This window comes from Peromyscus leucopus, chromosome 7 (assembly GCF_004664715.2).
Source record: "Peromyscus leucopus breed LL Stock chromosome 7, UCI_PerLeu_2.1, whole genome shotgun sequence".
Taxonomy (NCBI): domain Eukaryota; kingdom Metazoa; phylum Chordata; class Mammalia; order Rodentia; family Cricetidae; genus Peromyscus; species Peromyscus leucopus.
The window spans coordinates 91462611-91485309 of NC_051069.1; the positions used below are offsets into that span (position 1 = coordinate 91462611).

The following is a 22699-nucleotide window of genomic DNA, read 5'->3' on the forward strand; positions in this document are numbered from 1 at the left end:
TGCGCTGACCTTTTCACAGTGTTAGATAGCAGATACATGCTTCCTCCGCTGCAGTTCACTGTGGAATGTTTTTGGTTGTATGAATCCATTCTGTTGTCTGGGACTCCTGGAAGCTAGAAGGAATTTCAAATGCTTGAAAAGCAAATGGTCCTTCATGGAAGCAGGGTTTTGTTTTTTGTTTTTGCTTTGTTTTTTTTTTTTTCCTTCCTGGTCAGTTTTTCAGTGTCTCTTTTCTAAGAATAACTAGTTTTCAGATCTGCCTGCAGTCTGAAGAGGGTAACCAGGCCAGACAGCATTTCCTACAGAATTAATGGTTATGTTTACGGTTTTCTGGGTCTCCGAACAGGATGGAGCAAGTAACCTCACTTGCTTATAATTTGAGGAAATTTGGAACCAGGCGTTTTCCTTGATGTTTTTGGAACTTTCGCTTTCAGAAAAGAAAGCATGGCTGGCTAATATTTTATAAAGTGGTCAGGTTCACTGGAAATCTGATAAGTACAAATCAAACGATAGTTTACATGCCACTTTTCATCTGTCAGATTAGATAGAATTAAAGAGAGATATTCAGATATCCAGATATCCAGACAGAGTATGAGTGAATTTGTATACTGTGACCTGTGGTAGGGTGATCTGTGTACACATGTGCTTCTAGTGTGGGGTTCGCCCAGTTAGTTTTGCCTTTAAAGTTTGTGTTTGGGGTATGTAAAGTGGGACTAGGAATGGGGAAGAGGAGACAGCAGAAGGTCTGTCCCACTCTACCTCAGAGGAGCTTCTTTGTGCAGAGGCACGAAGGGCTTGGGACAGCTCCAAGCAAAGGTTCTCTGAAGCCTTCCTGCCTGCAGCATCCATGTTATCCTGTCTCTGTGCCTCAGTGGGACCTTCCACACGGGCACCAGTAACTTCAGCACATACAGTGACAGACTTTATAAAGCCCAAGGTGTATGTAGTGTCCACAGCAAAGCTTAACCATTTTAAACATTTCTTACTCAATTATGGAAGGATGAAAGTAAAAAATAGTCTTGTGTGAAAGAATAACATGCCCTTAATTTTTTTTGAAGACCATCTCAGTAGAAAGCCTTTTTAATCCAGGACAACCAAGGCTACACAGAGAAACCCTGACTTACAAAACCAAATGAAAAAGAGAAAGAAAAACGAGAAAAAAAAAGATTAAAATTAAAATACTTTACTAATAAACTTGTGCGGATTTTCACATCTCTGTTTTAACTACTGCTTTGCCCCCACAGAAATGTCATAATTTTTCTCTGCTGTAAGAGCTTTTTAGGAACACACTTGACCCATAATGACCTGAGAGTCCAGTCACCTGTCTGAGACTTGGTGGTCCAAGGCATGGAGTCCCTGAAGTAAGGATTTGCTTTCCTTGGCCCTTTTCTTCACTAAAGCGCAGCAGTAGAAAGGAGAAGCCTTTCTCTCCCTTTGTGGTTGCTTTGAGGTGACATCCTGGGCTGACGCCTGTCACTGCTGCAGCTCTCCTGACCGGGTTACTAGTTTATTTAGGGAAATGAAGGAAAACATCCTCACACACTTAGTTTACATAGGGGATTTCTCAAAGCAGATTGTTCTGTAGTTACAAATGGCTTTTAACTGCCTTGGTCCAGTTTACTCTGGAGCTAGAACAATGGCCACCATACCTGTCATGTTTAGGTCACATTGCCAGAAAGCTTTGTGATGGTGTGAAGATGAGCATGTGACCTCATTAACTTATTTTTCCTTTTAGGTACTTTTGGGCGTATTTTCCATGGGATTTTAGTAGATGAAAAAGATCCAAATAAAGAAAAGCAAACATTCGTAAAAACAGTCAAAGGTAGGGTTTTCTTGCATGCCGTTTTCATAATAGTTTTTGTGTAAATGACTCATGCTAGCAAAACTTTGTCTTCTGTCTCAGTGTGTGCCAGACCTTTGGAATTAGTTTATAGTAGTGTGACTCACAGGCTTACTTTTGAGAATTAAGTTTTTCTCACCAAGTATAGGAAATAGTTTTCTAACTCAACTAAACATTTATTAGATATGATTCCAACTGTAGTTAAATTACATTAAATTAACTCGTCTGTTGCTGTGTCTAATTTTGGGTTTTCCCTGTTAAAACTCTCTCATATCATCCTTTATCCCGTCTAAGAAAATATCATCATTAGTCTACTTTTCAACACAGACATTTATAAAGAAAACAATTAAATGTCCTCAGATCCCCAATACCTTAGATATGGGCTGTTTATCTTTCGTTCCCTCTCCATCTTGTCCTCTTACATGCTGTATAGTACCCTAGGAAATGCCTGCCTGACACAACACCCACCCCATTACTACCCCCTACCCCCACCCCTGTGGGTGAACAAGCGTGTATATATACACATATGTGCATGTGTGCATACATGCAGAGACCAGGGGTCACCTTAGATTTCTTTAATCAAGTACTATCCACCTTTTTTTTTTTTGTTTTTGTTTTTAAATTATTTTTATTTTATGTATATGAGTGTTTTGCCTGTGTGTGTGCATTTGTAACACTTGGGTGCCCCAGTCCCTGAGGAGTGTGTCAGATCCTCTGGAACAGATCGTTGTGAGCCACCTTTCAGATGCCGAGAATTGAACCTGGGTCCTGTGGAAAAGCAGCCAGTACTTTTAACAACTGAGCCCCCTCTCCAGCCCATTCCACCTTGTTTTTTGGGACAGATCTCTCTGTCTGGGACCCAGGGCTCTCCAGTTAGGCTAGGCAGACTGGTTAGCAGGCTCCAGGGACGCACCTGGACCTGCCTCAACAGTGCTGGGTTTATCATAAGCACACACCACCATGCTGGCTTTTGTACCTCACCTTCGAGCTTGTTCCCCCTGCTGGAGGGCAAGTGCGTCATGGGCCAAACCTTCTCCTGAGCCCAGTGAGCACTGATTTCTGAAAAAGAAACTAAACACTTGCAGAGATTGAGGGGAGATTACTTTTGAGTAGAGGTGACAATTTTTTTTGAGATTTACAGAGTTAAATGATAATAAATGTTTCTAAATTTACTTAAAGGCATACAATGGGAAGGATGGAGGGCTTATGTACATTATTTCTAAAAATTTGTGTTTTACTAGTCTTAACTAAAACGTCTGGAATTTATTGCCTGTAATTTTGCAAAATTACGTGGTTAAGGCTATTGCAAATGCTTAAAACCCTCCACATTCCCCTTAGCTTTGCTAAACAAATGGTTTAACTTGCTATTTTGTTTAGTTTTTGTTTACCAACTCCCCTTAGCTCCCCAAACATTGAATATTTTGTTAGATTGTAGTGGGTTTTCTGATTAGTTTTGAAGGATAGTTTACATGACTTTTTATATTTTACTCTTTATAAATAGGAGATTTGAGCCACAAGTTTAGTAAAAGAAACTGCCTTTTGTTTTCTTACTTTTTTAACGGAAATATTTTATTTTAATGCTGATATTTTGTGGGTTTATGCTCTATGGATCATAATGAATTAACAAAATAGGTTTCCACACAGAATTGGTTTGATTTAGGGTTGAAAAGGAAATAATAGCGATAAGAAAACACAGTACGGATCCTGCAACTCTGTGATAAGCTTTCTCTTCTGTGCCAGAGTTGTGGTCACTGCTCGGCCTCCCTGTAACTGCTGTGCTCTCCCTGATTGGAGGGCAACAGGAGAAAGCACATGGGTCCTCAGCATCCAGTCATGGCTTGTGTGGGGCCGAGGGAGTGTGCAACGGCACTTGTTTGCATAGAGTGCTGATTTTCAGTTAATGTTCCGTACTACCAACAGACTTTCCTCACAGGGTGTGTGCTTTATTTCTGGACAAATAGGAGCATGAATTTAGAGCTAGTAATCCAATGGAGTCAGACAGTACAATGTGACTATTGTCACAGCATCTAGGAGGCTGAAGCAGGAGGATCAAGAGTTGGAGGCCACCCTAGGCTACATAGTGAGACTTTGTAAGTTCAGAAAACTTAAACACTATAGGAAGGTGCAAAATATAAGTTGTCCTGTCCCAAAGGAACCAGCATAAAAGTTTATGCTCTTTCTCCAAGTCAGGGAAAAACATGCTCATGGGTATTTTTTTTTCAAGTAATTTTGTTTTTAATGATCACACAGACCTTTGCACTCTGCTTCTGAAATTTAATGTGTATTTAATTTAATGACTTCCACTGTCAGTGCATGCAGACCTTTCTCTGTAGAGTACTCTAGGGAGCCCATGTGGCTCTTGATGACTCTGCATTTGGTGATGATGCAGGCGCATATGTGTTCTCACTTCTGTTAATGCTACTTCCCCCACCCACCTTCTCAAGAGTCTGCTGATGAGTCTGTCTCCATCCATTCTTCCAAACCGACAGACAACGGAATATTTGTCTGTATCAGTCTGATGGGAAATGGCCTCTCCTAGTTCCCTCCTGGTATCTTCACTTAGTGGACCTGAAAGTTATTTTATAGTTTTTTTGGGCCCCATCGGTGCTTCAGTATTTCCCTAATAGTTTGTCTGGCGTCTTTATGAAGAGGGAGTGAGCCTTTTGTATGTCTCATGTGTTTTCCTAACGGCTGCTGCCTTTTCTCCTTGGCTTATGGAACCTTACTCTATTCCTGTCATCTGTGCAGGAGTTTCTGAGAAAGCTGACCTATTCAGGAAGGTTCTGTCTGCTGTCATGAAACTTTAGGCTATATCTCTTTAGATTTACTTGTAACTTACAATGAAAATTTACCTTGGAGTAAAAGATATTTACCAGTAAAATGTTAATGTCATAAATACAGTGTTATTCAAAGCAGTGTCTTCTCTTTATATAGATCAAGCTTCTGAAGTTCAGGTGACGATGATGCTCACTGAGAGCTGTAAGCTCCGAGGCCTCCATCACAGGTGAGAGCAAAGGGCGCATCTCAGCATCAAGCACAGCTCAACTCTGAGCTCTTATTTATTTTTTAAGAATTGAAGACTTTTGCAGTAGCTTGTTTTTTGTTTTTTTCTTACTTTTTTTTCCTGAATATGAATAAGGTAAATGCATGCTCATTGAACACAATTTGAAAACAGTAAAGTACAAAGAACATAGAGAGCAGTGTATAAGCCACATAAATAATAAATGGACACAACCAGGCTTTCTAACATAGTCTATACATATTTATGCACCTGTCGCCCCTTAAAAAATGTGACAAAGTGATGCATACATTAAAGATAATTGCAATGAAAATTTCAAATGTATAGAACATCACTGACAAAAATAGTCAACTAGTATTGGATGCAGTGAAGTTGTTGGTCTGCCATGTTTGTTGAGAGTGTGCACTCGTGTGTGTGTGTGTGTGTGTGTGTGTGTGTGTGTGTGTCTGTGTGTGTCTGTCTGTCTGTCTGTCTGTCTTTGGCATAGGTCTATATATATGTCTATATAGGTCTGTGTATCCTGCATAATGGTCGTTCACAGCTTAGATGCAAGATTGTAAAACATAGGTAGCGAACTTCTGCCCTCCGAGGTTCTCCTGTTGTGCTGTAAGCCTGTATTTAAGACCTCTTCCCTCCTTCAATAAACAGCATTTGGCATTAAATAAAATAAATAAATAAATTAATTAAAAAAGATGTCTATATATTTAGAAATAACATTTATGTATTTGTCTGTAGAGATAGTTTATAATAAGTTAGATATTGCAACATATTAGTGTTTCCAGTATACATTTAAAAGGGATAGTGTTATCTTTTAATAAAATTAATGCATTTCTTATTGTAACGAAAGAACTATTTCTAGGTTTTCCTGTTGGTAACTATAAATCCCTGTCCCTATTTTAAAAGGCTACTTATTGGTTTACTGAATGGCTGTATACCACATTTTATTTAACTCATCTCTTAATATGCTCTTAGAATCATAGTATGATTTCACAACAGGTACTTGGGGGAAGAATTCTAGATCAGGAATCAACCAGGAAGAGCAGCATCAGTATCATGGCAAAGTTTTTGAGGCAGGGTTTCTATACAGCCCTCGCTGTTCTGGGACTCACTTTGTAGACCAAGCTGGAGTCAAACTTACCAAGACCTGCCTGCCTCTGCCTCCCCAGTGCTGGGTTTAAAGGCACGTACCATAAAGCTCAGTTGGCAAAGTTTTTTTAAAACACTGTGTAGAGATCTGAGAGGTGGTGTATGTCTATGACCTATGGGGACTATGGCAGTCCAACCGCTCAATAGTCCCTTCCCAGGGTCCGGGAAGAATCAACAACCAGCTGATAATTAATCTTTGATGAAAAGAAATGAATCTATGTACATGAAACTCCTTAGTTCATACACTTTATTATTATGTGTCAGTTCTCTCTCTACAAGCTTCTATTCTGCTTTCATTTTTAGGTCCTTTCTTGCCTGATTTCTCTCTATATTTCTCTACTGCTCCTTCTAAGTTCTATCTTAATTCTCTTGTCTTAATTCTGCCTCATCTAAGTCCTTTTCACCTCGTTCTTACCCAACTAGTACTTCCACATCTGACTCTTCCTCATCTTCCATCATGTCCACATGTTCTCTCTGGTCAAAATCCTTCTTATCCCTTTCCGTTCTCAGTTTCTCCATTCTCTCCAAGTCTCTCAGGAGTCCAGTTATAAACCCAAGCAATAGCAATCCTCTGGCCAAGCAAGGTCACCAGGCTTGAATTCTATGGGGTCATAAAGGTAGGTAAGAATTTTCCTCAGACAGTGACCACCAGGCTTTCTTTTACAATCCAAAATGGGAAACAGAGGAGGTCAACTGAGTGCTAATGACCGGTTAGTGGTTAGTGTATGAAAAAGGGGCTCTATGTGCTCAGTCTACATTCTGAGAAGTAGTTAGATAACAGGTTAGGGCTCTATAAAGTTATTAAGGCTGTAAGAAAGGAGGATCCGAGCTAAATTATGTAAAGCTATTACTTAAGGTCCACCTGACCTAGGCGGTGTCTCCTTGTGCAATTTACCTTAAATCAGGAGACTAGCATGTGGTGGTCTGGACTGTTATTTATGTTAGTCATTGAAAGTGGCTAAGGGAGATATCTGATTCCAGTGCTGAAAGGGGAGAAATGGATGAGCTGGGGGGGGGGCTTTCCTGGGGCTGTTCTCCAAATACCTTGAATGTGTATGTCCAGAGAGTGATCAGTCTACGCTGTTAGCAATTTTTAGGGAAAAATCAATTGGGAAAACTATGAAAGCACACATGATTTTCATAATAGAAGACAGCTGATAGATAACAAGCCAAATAACACCAAAAGCTCCTTGGAATTGGCTTCCTCTGAAGGAATTCCTTGATCCCTTCAGGTAGTGACTTTGCCATAACTAGCTGAGTTCTTATATTTTCTTATATTTTCCTGTGGCCCATAGCAGTTCTTATAACATTTTCTGAGGCCTGTAGCAGTGACCCAGAGTTCTTGGGGTACAGACAAGTAGATATCTGGAGCTCAATGGCTAGCCTAGCCAAATCGGTGTGCTCCAGGTCAGTGAGAAACCAAGATGGAGAGCAATCAAGGAAAGCACATGATGTTGACCTCTGACCTCTATGCACATGCTTAAACATATGCATACATACATACACACACATATACATGCACCACATACAAGTACTGGGTATACTTACCTTAATTTGTATGACTAATGAGAATTTCACATGTTCAAAAAATGAACCAGGATCTACATGTTGGAAGGGTCTATGGACTTCTGGGAAAGGCAAGTGGCGTATGCAGAGAGCACCATGGATTTCCATTTCAGTAGACATGGGCAGTTGCTTCAGCTCTGATAAAAAATATGAATACATAGACTTTGTTCTTTTCATTTTGTTTTTACTTTGGCTTTTGAGGGCCTTAAAAGATGACAGGTCACATAAAAATAAGACTGGTAACGAACATGAGACAGATTTTTGGCATTGTGTCAGTAGAAAAGAAAACAAGCCAAGTGTAGAAGACAACTGTTTGGGCTGGGATTAAACACAATATAATTCTTCGCTTCCGGTCAGCTGCGATGAAAGCAGCATTAAAGTCCAGTAAATCTCCGTAGCAAATGGAAAAGAAAAGAATGCTTTGTTTAGAGTGGGAGGTTAAAAAGGTATTTCACATCCCAAGACAGATGTCACATTAGGTTTGTTAGATAATGTAGATACTAACTAATATAAAAGTAAGTACTCATTTTTTAAAATTTCATTGAAAAAAAAAAACAGGCTTTAGAAAAAAAGTTGAATGCAATATTGAGAAAAAAGTGAGAGTATGCCTTGGAAGAATTGAATCATATGACTCAAGAATGTTGCCTTTCATTGGCCAGATTCAGCCCCAAGTGCAGGAGTCCTCACTTGTAGAGGAGTACATGGACAGTCCCTTCCTTTAGTCTATATTTACTTTTAAAAAAAGTTTTATTTGTTAAACAAAATTAAAAAAAAAAAACAACAAAGCAAAAACATGTTTTGTTTCCTCAGGGCTTTTGGAGTATCCTTTTTGACAGCTCTGTGAGCGAGTGCTTGATGTTTCCAGCAGTGTTTCCCACTAGTCTCCCACGCTAGCTGAGGACTTACACTCCTAGACAGTTCTTCTCACCCAGGGATACCTGCACCCGTCAGCACAGAAGCATGGGCAGGGATAAGTGTGGACAAAGCCAGGTTTTCCTCAAGAAGCTGTTTTCGGTCTGCCGTAGCCCTGCCGAGCATGCCTTGGTTAGGCAACCCCAGGCAGCATCTGCAGCATTCTCTCCTGCAGCTGTAGACTGCATGGCTTCTCAGCGTCCCACTGTGATGCGTGAGCCGTCCCACTACACCCCACAGAATGGAGCTGAGTGGTATTGACTTGGAACATTTGATGCTGGATGAGAGGGGAGGCTTATAAAGGCGAGTTACATAGTTTGGTCTGAGTTGGTTGTCATCTGGTCTTGGAAGTGACATCAGGACTCCCAGTTGTAGGAATAAAATTGTTAGTGTGTGGCCTTCCCTGTAGCACTTCACCTTACTACACTGTCTTTTTAAACAAATATTCCTGGCTGTGTGTTTGTTCTCTTTGATTTAGTTCATTAATTGCCCATTTTGCACTCAGAACTCAGCTAGGTTCAGAATAAAAATGAAACAGTAATCTTAGATCAGTATTATGGAATTTTTTGTGCAGACTGCACTCAGCAAGAACTGTCACCTGTTTACAGTTTTCACCCTTTGAACTGGTTGTGGTTTGCTCTCTGTTTTAACATCTGTGAGGAAGGGTAGAGAGGCAGTGATGCATTTTAAAGCATCTTTAAATTCTCTATTTTTTGTTTTTATTTTTCCACTGGAACTTGTAAGCATAAGCTTTTAACATAAGTAAATACTCATATAAATTAAAAATAACCCGATTTCATTACTTCATGTCAGAGCATCTCTAAGCCATTTCTTGTGGATTGAAGTCCCCGTTGGCCCAGGATGATGACACTTGTTAGTGCTGAATGACACACAGCTTTAAGGTTGCAAGAGTGCTCAGCATGGGAGGCAGTTGTTGCCAGCCCCACATCCCCACTTTGCCTCTGCCTTCTCACCACACCTGCTTTACACCCACCCATCCACTCTGAGATATCTCAGGCTTTTCTCTTTGTCCTTTCCTTTAAGATGGGCGAAGTGAAGGACAGTCGTGTGTTCTTGAAAACATTTTTATAAAGCTTATTGTTGCTTCCAGAGTTGGTTTCCCCTTTACTTTGTGTGCATGGGTGTTCTGCATCCATGTATGTCTGTGCACCATGTGTGCAGTGCCTGGGTGGGCAGGCAGAAGAGGGCACCAGATCCCCTGAGAATAGAGTTACAGACAGCTGTGAGCCCCGTATGGGTGCTAGGAATCAAATTTGGTCCCTCTGCAAGAGCAGCCAGTGCTCTGAACCACTGATCCCAGAGGATTTTTTAATCCTGGGGTTATGGAATAAAAGTTTTGATTTCATTTATTGTATTTATTGTGTCTGGACAAAATGCCATTAATTCTGCTAAACGATTTCAGTCTTGAGGGAAGGAACAAAGATAATCCTTTAGGGTTAAAGAATGGGCCAGCTCACCTGCCCATTCTGAAGTCAGGGTTTGCCTGGGCTGCCCTTAAGTTGAGTCATGATCTGTTGTGTGCATGGGGATTGGTGGAAAGGCGCGCGTGTGTGTGTGTGTGTGTGTGTGTGTGTGTGTGTGTGTGTGTGTGTGTGTGTGTGTGTGTAGGGTCCAGTGCCTCTTAGAGACCAATGCCTCTTACAGTTCTGCTCAAGGGGGACATTTTTAGGATATAAAGAAAGGCAAAGCAGACATTAACTGTAGTCTTACAAGTCAAAGACAACTCCTCTTGGTACGTTTCTGCATTTTTCCCTGGTTTTGTGATTGTCCTATGAATGTGTGATTTGTGTCTCAGTTTCTTTAAGCTCTTTTCATGTTTTCTTATGTTTCTTTTTGATCATTCATTGTTATGTGTGTTTCAAATATGTATTAAATATCGTAATGGCACAGGATGTGACACATTGAATATGTAAATGGAGTCTTTGATTACTTCTGGCTTAGTAAAGAGGAGGTGATTACTTAAATAGTTACATTGGGGAAAATTAGTTATTTCCATATATCAGTAGGAGGATATCACAGGAGAATGGCGTGTGTGTGTGTGTGTGTGTGTGTGTGTGTGTGTGTGTCTGTGTGTGTCTGTATGTGTGCGCACGTGCCACAAAAGGTAAAGTGGACAAAGTTATTCACCATACACTTGGTTTATTTTGCATATAAAACTGTGGTTGGTGAAATCCACATGTTACAAGTTTGAAAACTAAGGCCAAGGCACTTGCTCGCTCGCTCGCGCTCTCTCTCTCTCTCTCTCTCTCTCTCTCTCTCTCTCTCTCTCTCTCTCTTCTCCTCTCCCTCTCCCTCTCCCTCTCTTCCCTCTCTCACACAGATAGTGAATTTTACTTTTAAAAATTAGATTCCAAATTCTATGTGACTGCAAACATTTTACTTTTGTGACAGTTTCAATCTGTTAAAGACCTCTTTGATGACCATATTTTTATTCACAGTCTAGAATGGGCCTTTTTATTTTTAGATGTGATGATGAAATTAGTGGGATGGCATCATGATGCACTCATAGCCAAGCTGTTTTCAGCTGTCCGCGATTATCCTTTGGGTTGGAGATTTAGTGTGGCTAAAGTGTCTTCAGAAAATCCAGTACAAAGGAATCCATTCTGTGTTAGTAATCTTTATCCTACAAAGAAAGCTCATCTATACGGAGACTGTTTACATATGGGTCAAAAAGTAGAACATTTGTAAATAAAAGTTGTAACGAATATCTTTTTAAATGTTTTGGGGATTTTATTTTGCTTTAGATTATTTTTTATTACTTTTAATTTAAGATAAACCCATAAAGTTTTAGATTTCATTTGTGTTTTTCCCAACTTATTATTTTATAGAAACCTCCTTCCTATTACTCACGTGTGCATAGAAGAAGGAGAAAAGCCCATGGTGATACTGCCGTACATGAACTGGGGCAATCTTAAACTGTTTCTACGGCAGTGCAAATTAGTAGAAGCCAATAACCCACAGGTGAGAAAATTTCCCCAAATACCATGGTTTCTGGTGTCTTTTGAAGAAGATATTAATAACCACACACGTGTCCTAAAGAGCTTCAAAGAAACTCAGAATGAACCAGGCAATATTTATAAGCTGTGGAGTTAGAGGAAAATAGGATGATGGTGTATGATTTCCCCTCGAGCACACTTGGCCGATGCTGTTTGGCTTTGTTGGCTGTGTGTTCATTCCTAGTCACCTCCGACGGATGCCCTGTGACAGCATCTCAGTCTTGAAGACATGTGTCCAGGATTCATTCTAGGAATGGAAGCTATTACAGGTCTGTCTGACCATACGGTGCCTACAGTGGTGCTGAGTAGAGGCCTGGATTGTGGGAGATAGCTGGGGTATCCTTAATGTGCTTGGCTGTAAGATGCCCCCACTTAAGAGTTTCTCTCTTGTCACTGCCCATGTACTCTGCTGTGAGCATCTGATCAGATTCCAGACATGTTATGATACTGGTAAGAAAGTCTGCTGCGTGTTTTGCTCTTTGCTATATTTTTTGGTTTCGTTAAGTTGATTTTAAGATTTACAATAGCATACTTATTGTAGTTAATAAGAAAAAGACTCAGATCTGCATTGAGTAGTTGACTTAATGTATATGATACGTTGTTTAAGCTGAAAGGATAAAGCTGTAGTTGGAACCATGTTGTTGGAGGCTTTGGCCCATGAGCATCACTAGGGGGAGAACTTCCTTCCGCAGCCTGCAGTGCTGGTGTGCATCTAGAGGAGCATGTCAGCTGAGAGAGCTATGGACTTGTTTAGTGGAGCGACCCTCAGGGGAGAATCTGGTAAAACCTACTCCTGCAAAGGAGAAGAGCAAATCATGCTTTAGAGGTTCCATGTTCATTGAGCAGGAATCACTGAGAAGCTGTTCTGTAATGCTGATTTGAGAGAGATAAGTACAAAAGATGAGTTAAGTCACAAGATAAATTCATATAGATGGCAAATCCCATTACAGATCAGGGGCTATTGTAATGGTGAGCTGTAGACAATGCCCCAGAGAGATCTTGGTTGAGAATAGGTTTTTAAAAACTCAGTAAGTAGGTGCAAGGAAGTGCTTTAGGGTGGGACTATGGGTTCAGGTAGTCAGGTCCAACTAGCTTTGTACTGTCAGCAAACTATGGTTTTGTTTGTTTGTTTGTTTTCTATTATAACAGGCAATTTCCCAACAAGATTTGGTACATATGGCTATTCAGATTGCCTGTGGGATGAGCTACCTGGCAAGAAGAGAAGTGATCCATAAAGACCTGGCTGCTAGGAACTGTGTGTAGGTGTCAAGGGCTTGCTGCTGTCACTAGATGGGTGGTGTTCCTGGATTTGGGGTTCTGTTGGGAGTCGTTGTGGGACTCAGACTGTTTATGGGTAACTGTGGGTCTTCTGGACCCCCTGATGCCTGTCATGTTCATGTTTTTACTTCTCAGCATCGACGACACACTTCAAGTGAAAATCACAGACAATGCCCTTTCCAGAGATTTGTTTCCCATGGACTACCACTGTCTAGGGGACAATGAGAACAGACCAGTGCGATGGATGGCGCTGGAGAGCCTGGTTAACAATGAATTCTCTAGTGCTAGTGATGTGGTGAGTGCTGGAACCCGGGTATCAACAGCATGGAGAGGGAAGCTTGCTGTTTACAATGTTCTGCCATTTCGTCCTTTTAAAAATCTTGTTACTGTTCCTTGAAATTTTCATCCAGAGAGCATGTGTAGTTAGCTCCCTTTTGACCCCCTTAAAACAGAGAAACTGGCTCAAATCCTGGGCCGGTGCTGTGCTCTCCCTGTCCACAGGAGCTGACACCATGGCGGGCACTGGCGACCAAGTGTTAGAGTAGGCACTGAGGTTTTGGGAGCTGACGGCAGCTCATTAACTCCCTGGACAAGTCTCGGATGACCAAGGGGCTGCTAAAGCACAGAGTGCTTTGCTTTCTGCAGATGGCTTCTTCTCAGTTGAACAGCACTCCATGAGTTTGAGGCTAGTCTGGTTACACAGAGAAACCCTGTCTCAAAAAACCAACCGATCAAACAAACAAACAAAAGAATGAAAAACAAATGTTTTTTTTTTTTTTTTTTTTTAATGATTTATTTATTTGCATTGGTGCATTTGTGTAAGGGTGTTGGATCCTCTGGAATTAGAATTACAAACAGTTGTGAGCTGCCATGTGGGTGCTGGGTCCTCTGGAAGAACAGCCAGTGCACTTAACCGCTGGGCCATCTCTCTAGCCCCCAAATGTGTTTTTCTATATCTTGTCTGTTACATATTGTAGCTGTGTATTTGGGAATTTGGTAAAAAGTTTTGCTGTTAAGGTTCCTAAATCATCACTCAATAATACTGTATTACTTGTAAAAATAATTGGGATTTGTTCTGACACTTCATCATGGAAGAACCAGGCATACTGTGTTTTATATCCTGGTATATTTTATTTATTATTCAGAATTGCCTTTTTTTATTTCAGTTTCTGTGCTTTACACATTTCTCTTTTAATAGTGTATTACTGACAGCAGTTTTACTAATCCATTATTTACATTGATTAGTGTACACTCATTGTCAGACACTCAATGTATTAGTTTTTGCTGGTTGCTATAAAAAGTTACTATAATCTCAATGTTTTAAAACAATAGATTTATTCTCTCAGTCAGTTCTAGAGGCTGAAATAAAGGTGTTGGCAGGTCCATGCTTTTTCCAGAGACATCTGGTTGCTGGTGGCAGTCCTTGGCTTGTGGCTCCATCTCTGTTACACGTTCATGTACAGGCTCTTTTGGATGCTTTTCAGAACTCTCTGCTGCTCTCTGACAAGGCTGTAGTGACTGCATTGATCCCTACACAGTCCAGAATAAGCTTCTCCTTTCAAGATCCCTAGTCACACTTTTTTCCATAAAAGATAATGTTTATAGGTTTTAGGGGTTGATAAATGGATCTTTGGGGCTATCATTCAGTTCACTGTACTCAGTAATTGAAATTATCTAAGATTTCCTTATTGAAAAACAACTTCAATTTACAATCCTTGAAAACAGATTGATTTGATAAGGAGAGAAATCTCATTAATTATGACCTATTTTTTTCCTCATTCATAAACTGGGTGCTATTTGATGTATTTCTCTTTTTATGTACTAAGTATTGTGGTAAAATTTGTTCACTTGGTGTGAATGAACAATTTACTGAGTTCTTAAACTTTTCCTGTTAAAGTTTTATGTGTGTGTGTATTCAAAATCATTTTTTATTTATTTCAAAATTAACTATTCTTGAAAAAAAAAATCCCTGACATTTGAAATGTACAGAGTAAAAGTGTGCATGGTTATAAGAATGGGTGTTACCTGACTCGAGGGCCTGCAGGGGTGACACCAGAAAGAACCTGCTTCCTGTTGCTCACAGAGAAACCCAGCGCATGCTGGGAAGAAAGTGGTAGGCGAGGAAGACGAATGCAGAGTCTTAGATACTGAACCCTAGGGGTCCAACTTGGAGGATAGCAGAGAGCCGGGACTGGGCTCTCTCCAGAGCTTCTTATCAGGAAACAGTTTCTCTAACATTAATGTTCAGAAGTAAAAGTTCCAGTGAAATCAGTAGAGAATATACCTTGGCTGAAATCATAGTTTTGTGAACTCAAAACTATTTGATGGGCAGGAAAAAGGTGACGTTTCTTAGATGATAATCTCTAGGTATGTTGTGTTATTTTAAGGTAAACTTCAAGAGACTGGGAAATTTTAAGTTTTTTTCTTGGTAAAAGGAATATTGATAGGTAATGTTTCAGAAGGGGGAGGAAGAATTGTAGGAGCCAGAGGGGTCGAGGACACCCTGAGAACATGGCCACAGAATCAACTAAGCAGAACTCACAGGGACTGACAGTAACTGAAGCGACAAACACAGACCCTGCATGGGTCTGAGTCAAGTCTTCTGTGTATACCTTAAGGTTGTGTAGCTTGGTGTTCTTGTGGGACTCCTAACAGTGGGAGTAGGGGGTGTCTCTGACTCTTTTGCCTGCTCTTGGGATCCTTTTCCTCCTTCTGAGTTGTCACATCCAGCCATGACATGAAGTTGTGCCTAGTCTTATTGTATCTTGTTAGGCCATGTTCAGTGGATGTCCCTGGGAGACCTGTTGTTTTTTTTTTTTTTTTTTTTTTTTTTGAAGGAGTTGATCTGGGGGATGGGGAGGGACTAGGAGGAGTAGAGGGAGGGGAAACTGTGGTCAGGAGTAATGTATGAGAGAAGAATAAAAGTTAAGATATTTCAGAATGGTATGTAAGATGTCTAGTAGTGCTGTAATGTGAACTGCCTAATGTACTGTAGTGCTTCAATATGAATTGCTCAGTTGACTTGTTCGCTTCTGTGTAGGTATTCCATTATATAATTAATTAACAATGGGATTTTTTTTTATATGCTCCTCTTTTATTTATAAGAAATATATATGGACAGAGAGAGATAGGTATTATTATAAACATAAAAAAGGTCCGTGATGGTACACACCAAGCCGTTCACAGATCTTTCGATGGTCAGGGTCATGCACAGGAGTTGTCTGTATCTGATATGCTTTTAGCATTTACTCCAAGTATGTCCTGCTCTGGACATGTTAAGAAGGAAAGAGAAAGTACACCCTGCGAAGGCCCCGGAGCCCACTGGCATTCAGGTTAGAGGAAAGGGGTCCTGGGATGCTGAGGTTCTGCATATCCAAGCGCAGCACCCCCAGGCAGGGAGAGGAGGCTTTCAAGCCTGGATGGTCTCACTTCCCTCCCAGGTGTGGCTCAGAGCCAGGCCTGGGGGAGAAACTGTTTGTCCACTAAGTGAAAAGACTCACTTATGGTGAATTTAGGATTCAAAATACAAAGGGTACTACTTCCTGTCTCACCCCATGGCAACCTCCCTTCATCCAGCCTACCCCCTGTAGTGCTACAGACACTCAGCATCCAAATGCCTTGCTGTTCCAAGAGCCTCATGGCCTCACACATTGCTTTTTCCTTGTTGTGGAGACTGGTCCATAAGAACATGAGCACTTCCTTCATTTTGAGTCTCACCGTGCCCCACAGTGGAGTCCTTGTCATATGTACGGACCTTACTTTGCTGACCACCCCAAACAATGGCCAATAAGATCGCTCTTGAGCCATTTCTTTTCCTGGACCACAATCTCTTACCAAAACCATTGCAATCACAGAAGAAAGATAGATGAAATAGTTTTTTTTAAAGGAAGAAAAGAAATTCCATGCATAGTCCATATATTATAAATAGGGTCAAGAGCTGTGTCTCCATATCAAAGACGTTAATATCACCACCTAACTAAGCATAGTGGTACACAACTGTGATCCCAGCACTTGGGAAGTTGAAGCAGGAGGATGGCACATTTGAGGCCAGCCTGGGCTACCTGGCAAAACCTTGTCTCAAAAATTTTGTCATTTCACTGAAAACATGTACAAGTGAAATTAATGAATATAAATAGCTTGCCTGTCACTAGAGTTTTCCTGCCTTGTCCACAGTCAGGACAAATCTTTGTCACCTGCCAGTCCCACAGCTGCTCAGACCCAACCAAGTAAACACAGAGACTTATATTGCTTACAAACTGTATGGCCGTGGCAGGCTTTTTGCTAACTGTTCTTATAACTTAAATTAATCCATTTCCATAAATCTATACCTGCCACGTGGCTCGTGGCTTCCCGGTACTTTACATGCTGCTGGTCATGGCAGGCAGCTGGCAGGCAGTGAGTCCTTCTGCCTTCCTGTTCTTTTATTTCTCCTCTCTGTTAGTCCCGCATATACTTCCTGCCTAGCCATGGCCAATCAGGTTTTATTTATTGACCAATCAGAGCAACTTGACATACAGACCATCCCCCAGCATAGCCAAGTGCAGACCATCTCAGACACCTGCACTCAGGCCTGTGGTCCTAATCATCCTCCATACGGACCTGCTGAGTAAAGCCACGAGGAACCCAAGAACGGGCTCCCACAGGACATACAGAACATCCCACAGCACTTCCCCCCCGTTTTTTTTTTTTCAAAAAGGAAGGTTTTAACCTTAACAAAGTAAAATTACATATAATTTGGGAATTTGGGCGTAGCTTCTCTTACTACTTCCTGCTGGAGGGGGGCGCTGTATCTTATGGGGATACAAAGAGAATTTTAGGATTATGGAATAGTCCATGAGGCTGTATCATCTGAGCCAGTTGCCTTAAAACGATTCTGGATGTTGCATCATCTGGGCCATGGTGTCATCGGAGACCTTTCAGGGGGTCTTGGCTGGTCAAACCTGATGTATCTTAATCTGGACCAAATCTATAGCCTCTTGCTTTCTGTGAAAACAAAATCAGAGCCTCCTTTTCAAAGCAACATATCCTTACATCCAAATTTTAAAGGCAAGGAATCTTTAAAATACACATATTGGTTTAACTCAACATCTTTTACGATTAAATGATTTTCTGTAGTTAAAAGTCCCAAAGACAACACAATCCAGATTCTCTGTGTAATATTCATCTTTACGTGGCTTATTTTTATATTACTTTTACTTTCTCTTTAAAGACTTTATTTTTTTAAAACTTTTTTTTTTTTTTTTGTTTTTCGAGACAGGGTTTCTCTGTGTAGCTTTGCGCCTTTCCTGGAACTCGCTTTGGAGACCAGGCTGCTCGAACTCACAGAGATCCGCCTGCCTCTGCCTCCCGAGTGCTGGGATTAAAGGCGTGCACCACTACCGCCCGGCAAAACTTTTTATTTTTTTATATAACTGTCTATGTTCCTTTTCCTCTCTCTTCCAAGCCTATGTATATTTTTACACACATTGTAAAGCATTTAAAGTTTTGTTCCATCTGAATCTGTCTTACTGTGAATCTATTTAAACTGCAGCATTTATAAGCTGAAACAGCGCTATGGCTGCTGGCTCCGCCCACCTCAGCTTCCCAACATGGCGGTGGTCCGTTTACCGCCAGCTTTGGGAGCTATCGTGGGTCTATGCTTTTATCCAAGCAGCGTGTAGCCCAGAAACCTTTTTTGTTTTGTACTAGCAGAGGCTAAATCCACCACGCAGCTTAATGTGCCACTTGCAGAGGCCTCATTCCCGCCATACGGCAGGTTGAGCGCACAGGCTAGGAACGCATCAGTAGCTCAAATCGGCAAGCTGCCGCTCATTTGAGAGAGATAATTAGGAAGCTGTTTTTAGCTCGTTTTAGAATCTTTTCTCAGGTTTTAGGTAGAAACTCTTATACCGGGCGGTGGTGGCATACGCCTTTAATCCCAGCACTCGGGAGGCAGAGGCAGGCGGATCTCTGTGAGTTCGAGGCCAGCCTGGGCTACCAAATGGGTCCCAGGAAAGGCACAAAGCTACACAGAGAAACCCTGTCTTGAAAAATCAAAAAAAAAAAAAAAAAAAAAAAAAAAAAAAAAAAAAAAAAGAAACCCTTGCCCTCTCATTGGGCACCATTTGTCGCTAGAGTTTTCCTGCCTTGCCCACAGTCAGGACAAATCTTTGTCACCCGCCAGTCCCACAGCCGCTCAGACCCAACCAAGTAAACACAGAGACTTATATTGCTTTATAAACTGTATGGCCATGGCAGGCTTTTTGCTAACTGTTCTTATAGCTTAAATTAATCCATTTCCATAAATCTATACCTGTCACGTGGCTCGTGGTTTACCAGTACTTTACATGCTGCTTGTCCTGGCGGGCGGCTGGCAGGCAGTGAGTGACAATGGGATTTTTATTTTATTATTTTTATATATGTAGGTATTTTGCCTACATGCATGTCTGGATCCCCTAGAACTGGAGTTAGAGACAATTGTGAGCTGCCATGTGGGTGCTGGGAATTGAATCTGGGTCTCCTAGAAGAGCAGCAAGTTTATTTAACTGCTGAGCCATCTCTCCAGCCCCAACAATGGGATTTTTAAATCACACTTATGATCACATACTTTCTAGGACTCCTAAAACAAAAATAAGATGAATGAATGGGATTCAAGTTAATGTCATGCATGTCTAAACGGTACAGATAAACTGAATGAATGGGATTCTAGTTAACATAATGCATGTCTAAACAGTACAGATGGTGTCTCTTCAGGCACTGTTTAGACATGCATTATATTAACTAGAATATAATGCATGAATGCTGAATTACTGAATGCACTGCTCTGTGCTATGGAACATCATGCTTTAAAAAAATCTCAAAATCATACTTACAGTCAGTTATCTTTACAGTCATGGTATTTTATAAAACTTTTGAACATTCATATTTGTGCAAGAATTTATCTTAGAATGCCATTATACTAAATACTTCGTTTCTATTTTTGACAGCTTTATTTTTTATTAAAGTTTTTTTTTTCACTTTTTAAATTGAAAATAATTTTTTTTTTCATATACAGTATATTCTGAGTGAGGTTTCTCCTCTCTCATCTTCTCCCAGGTCCTCCCCACATCCCCACCCACCCAACTCCATGCCCTCTTTCTCTCTCTCTTTTAGAAAACAAGCAGATATAAACAAACAGACCAGAATTTTAACAAATAAAACAAAAACAAAGAAAAAGCATAAAAAACACATTCAGAGACACATACAAACAAAACAAAACCCATAAAAGCACAAAATCAGAAACCATACAAGCAAAAGACCTGTAAGATTAAAAAGTGAAAAAAGCCTAAACAAAACAACCTGAAATCAAAGATATCACTGAGTTTGTTTTGTGTTGGCCGCCTACTGCTGGACATGGGGCCTTCCCTTAACTGTTTACATACCCAATGAGATCCATCGGAGACAACTGATTTTTCCTTTGTAAGCAGTTATCAGTTGGAGATAGCTTCTGGGTTAGGGATTGTGTCCATCTTCCCCTCTCAGTCCCGGAACCCCATCTGACTTAGACCTGTGCAGGCCCGGTGTGTGCTGCCACAATCCTTGTGAGTTCATATGTACATCAGTCCTGTTGTGTCAGGAAGATACTGTTTCCTTGGTGGTGTCTGTCCCCTCTGACTCTCATGATCTTCCTGCCTCCTTTTCTTCCTAATTCCTTGAGCTCTGAGGGAGGGTTTGGTGAAGACATCCCAATTAGAACTCAGAATTCCAAAGTCTCGATGTCTACACATTGACTAGTGGTGGGTCTCTGTATTAGTTCCTGTCTACTGCAGGAGAAAACTTCTCTAATGATGACTGGGCAATATAGGCAGAATGTCATTAGGAGTCACTTTATTGCCAAATTCCTTTAGCATAACAGTAGTATTTGGTTTTCTTCTAGGACTATGGTTTATCTAATCTCAGGTACTGGGCCACCCAACCAGTGTCAGGCTTGAGTTCTCTCTCATGGAGTGGGTCTTAAATCTGATCAGATAGTGGTTGGCTGCTCCCACATTTGTGCCTCTGTTGCACCAACATAGTGTATCCTACAGGCAGGTCGACATTGTGGATTTCAGGGTTTCTAAATGGGTTGATGGCTACCTTTCTCCTCTAGTAGTGTGTCGTGAAGACTCTAGTTAGGCGCTGGTGTGGCTTCTCCATCTTCAGTGAGTTCCTGTAGGCTTACCTTCTTACAATAGGTCCTTACCATCAACTTGGGAAGAGCAACCAATAGCCTTGGCAGTAGCCTGAGTTGTTTGAGGGTGTCCATGGGGCCCCTTTTGGCAACAGCTCAACTAGATGTAAAGCATTCCCATCACTGAGGTTTCACTTGATGGTGAAAGACCTAGTTGGTGCATTCTCTTCCCATTTAGATTTCGCTCATATATGTGTATATTTTAAGAAACTTCTATTGTAGGTTTCCATATGACTCCTCAAATGGCCTAGCTTTATTTTGTTTTAATTACTATGAGTTCAGTAATGGACATCTTAACAGAATTCTCTAAACTCACAATACCAACCTCTGTTTCAACAACATTTTCATGCTTAGAGCCCAGGCTGGTCTTGAACATGAAATCTTGCTAAGTGCTAGGATTACAGGCATGTGCCACCATGGTTTAAGTATTACATTTTTTTTTTGGTCTTATTCAAAATTCTTTTGGGTTGTGCTTAACATGTCATTATAATAATGTCTCTTGGTTACATTTAATATGGCTAACTTTTTTAAATGTTCAGATTTTTCTCTTTAAATGCTTACAGATTTATCTCATACACTCCTATAAGTGTCTTTTGCCTTGAATAATTGGGACTGAAAGGAATAATTATGTCTTTTTCTGTGACTATGATGGCCTATCTGCCCTTCAGTTTGGGCCATTGAATATTGTTTTAAATTCTTAAAGATTATTAAATGTTACATTCTAATATTGGGGTTGAAAATGCTAACAACTCCATGAACACAGTCAGGCTGAGTTCCTTTGCCCTCTGTGGATGGAGGTGTGGTTTCATTTATTTATTTATTTTTCTAAATAGGGTTTCTCTGTGTAGCCCTGGCTGTCCTGGAATTTGCTCTGTAGACCAGGCTGGCCTTGAACTCAGAAATCCACCTGCCTCTGCCTCCCGAGTGCTGGGATTAATGGCGTGTTCCATCCACCATGCCCAGCTTCGGAGGTGGGGTGTCTAAGTTGTACTCACTGTCATTTTTAGGGATGCCAAACAGTTTTCACCACCATGTACTAAGTAAACTGACCTCACCCCCACTGCAGTCTGCAGCGGCAAATTGCACACTTGTAGGTGTGTAAAATGCACACTCACAGGAGTAAGGACCCTTTTCTTTCCTTGAAAGAACCTTAACAATTCTGCATTTCTTTGTAGTTTAGAATTCTTCATGATTTGCTTAGAAACACATTTTTTGTTTGTTTTCTTTTGTATAAAAGTAGTACATTATGACTTTGGGCTTTGTTTTTGTAATTCTAATTGGAAAACCTCCAATATTTTGGTACATTAAGATTCTAATAGTGTTAACATCAACTTTGGAAATACACGCAACCAGATTCTGCAAGTTATGAATGTCTCTGTTATTCTTATGTGACCTCACATAGGCCCTCTGAAGACCGCCTGGGTATTGTTCTATATTTTCATCAAATGTAGGCACAACCACAGATTTCTATTGTGACATTTCTTTTCCTTTATTTGAAAAAAATATTTTTTGATTGATGCCTCCTTTGAATTATTTCGATAATTATAGTAGCTAACATAGTTGAGCTGTCAAGACTCTGCCTCCGACTGAGGGGTGAATGCAATCAGGAAAACACAGTTGAGAGTTTCATGTTGGTTTTCTTGTCTTTATGGTACTACATTGTGTTTAAAAAGCATTTTCTTGGGAAAAACAAATCAAGGAAATGACTTCCATGCTAATCTTAACAGGTGATT

The 22699-nt window shown here is 40.7% G+C and overlaps 1 protein-coding gene across 1 annotated transcript in view; it reads left to right on the forward strand.

Moving 5' to 3' along the window:
* The window catches only part of Ryk (receptor like tyrosine kinase), a 79701-nt gene that overhangs the window by 50647 nt on the left and 6355 nt on the right, over nt 1–22699 (forward strand). Inside the window, 5 exon segments of the mRNA XM_028869926.2 lie at nt 1736–1822; nt 4775–4844; nt 11333–11465; nt 12650–12759; nt 12914–13073. Of these exon segments, the coding sequence (XP_028725759.1) occupies nt 1736–1822; nt 4775–4844; nt 11333–11465; nt 12650–12759; nt 12914–13073 (560 nt within the window).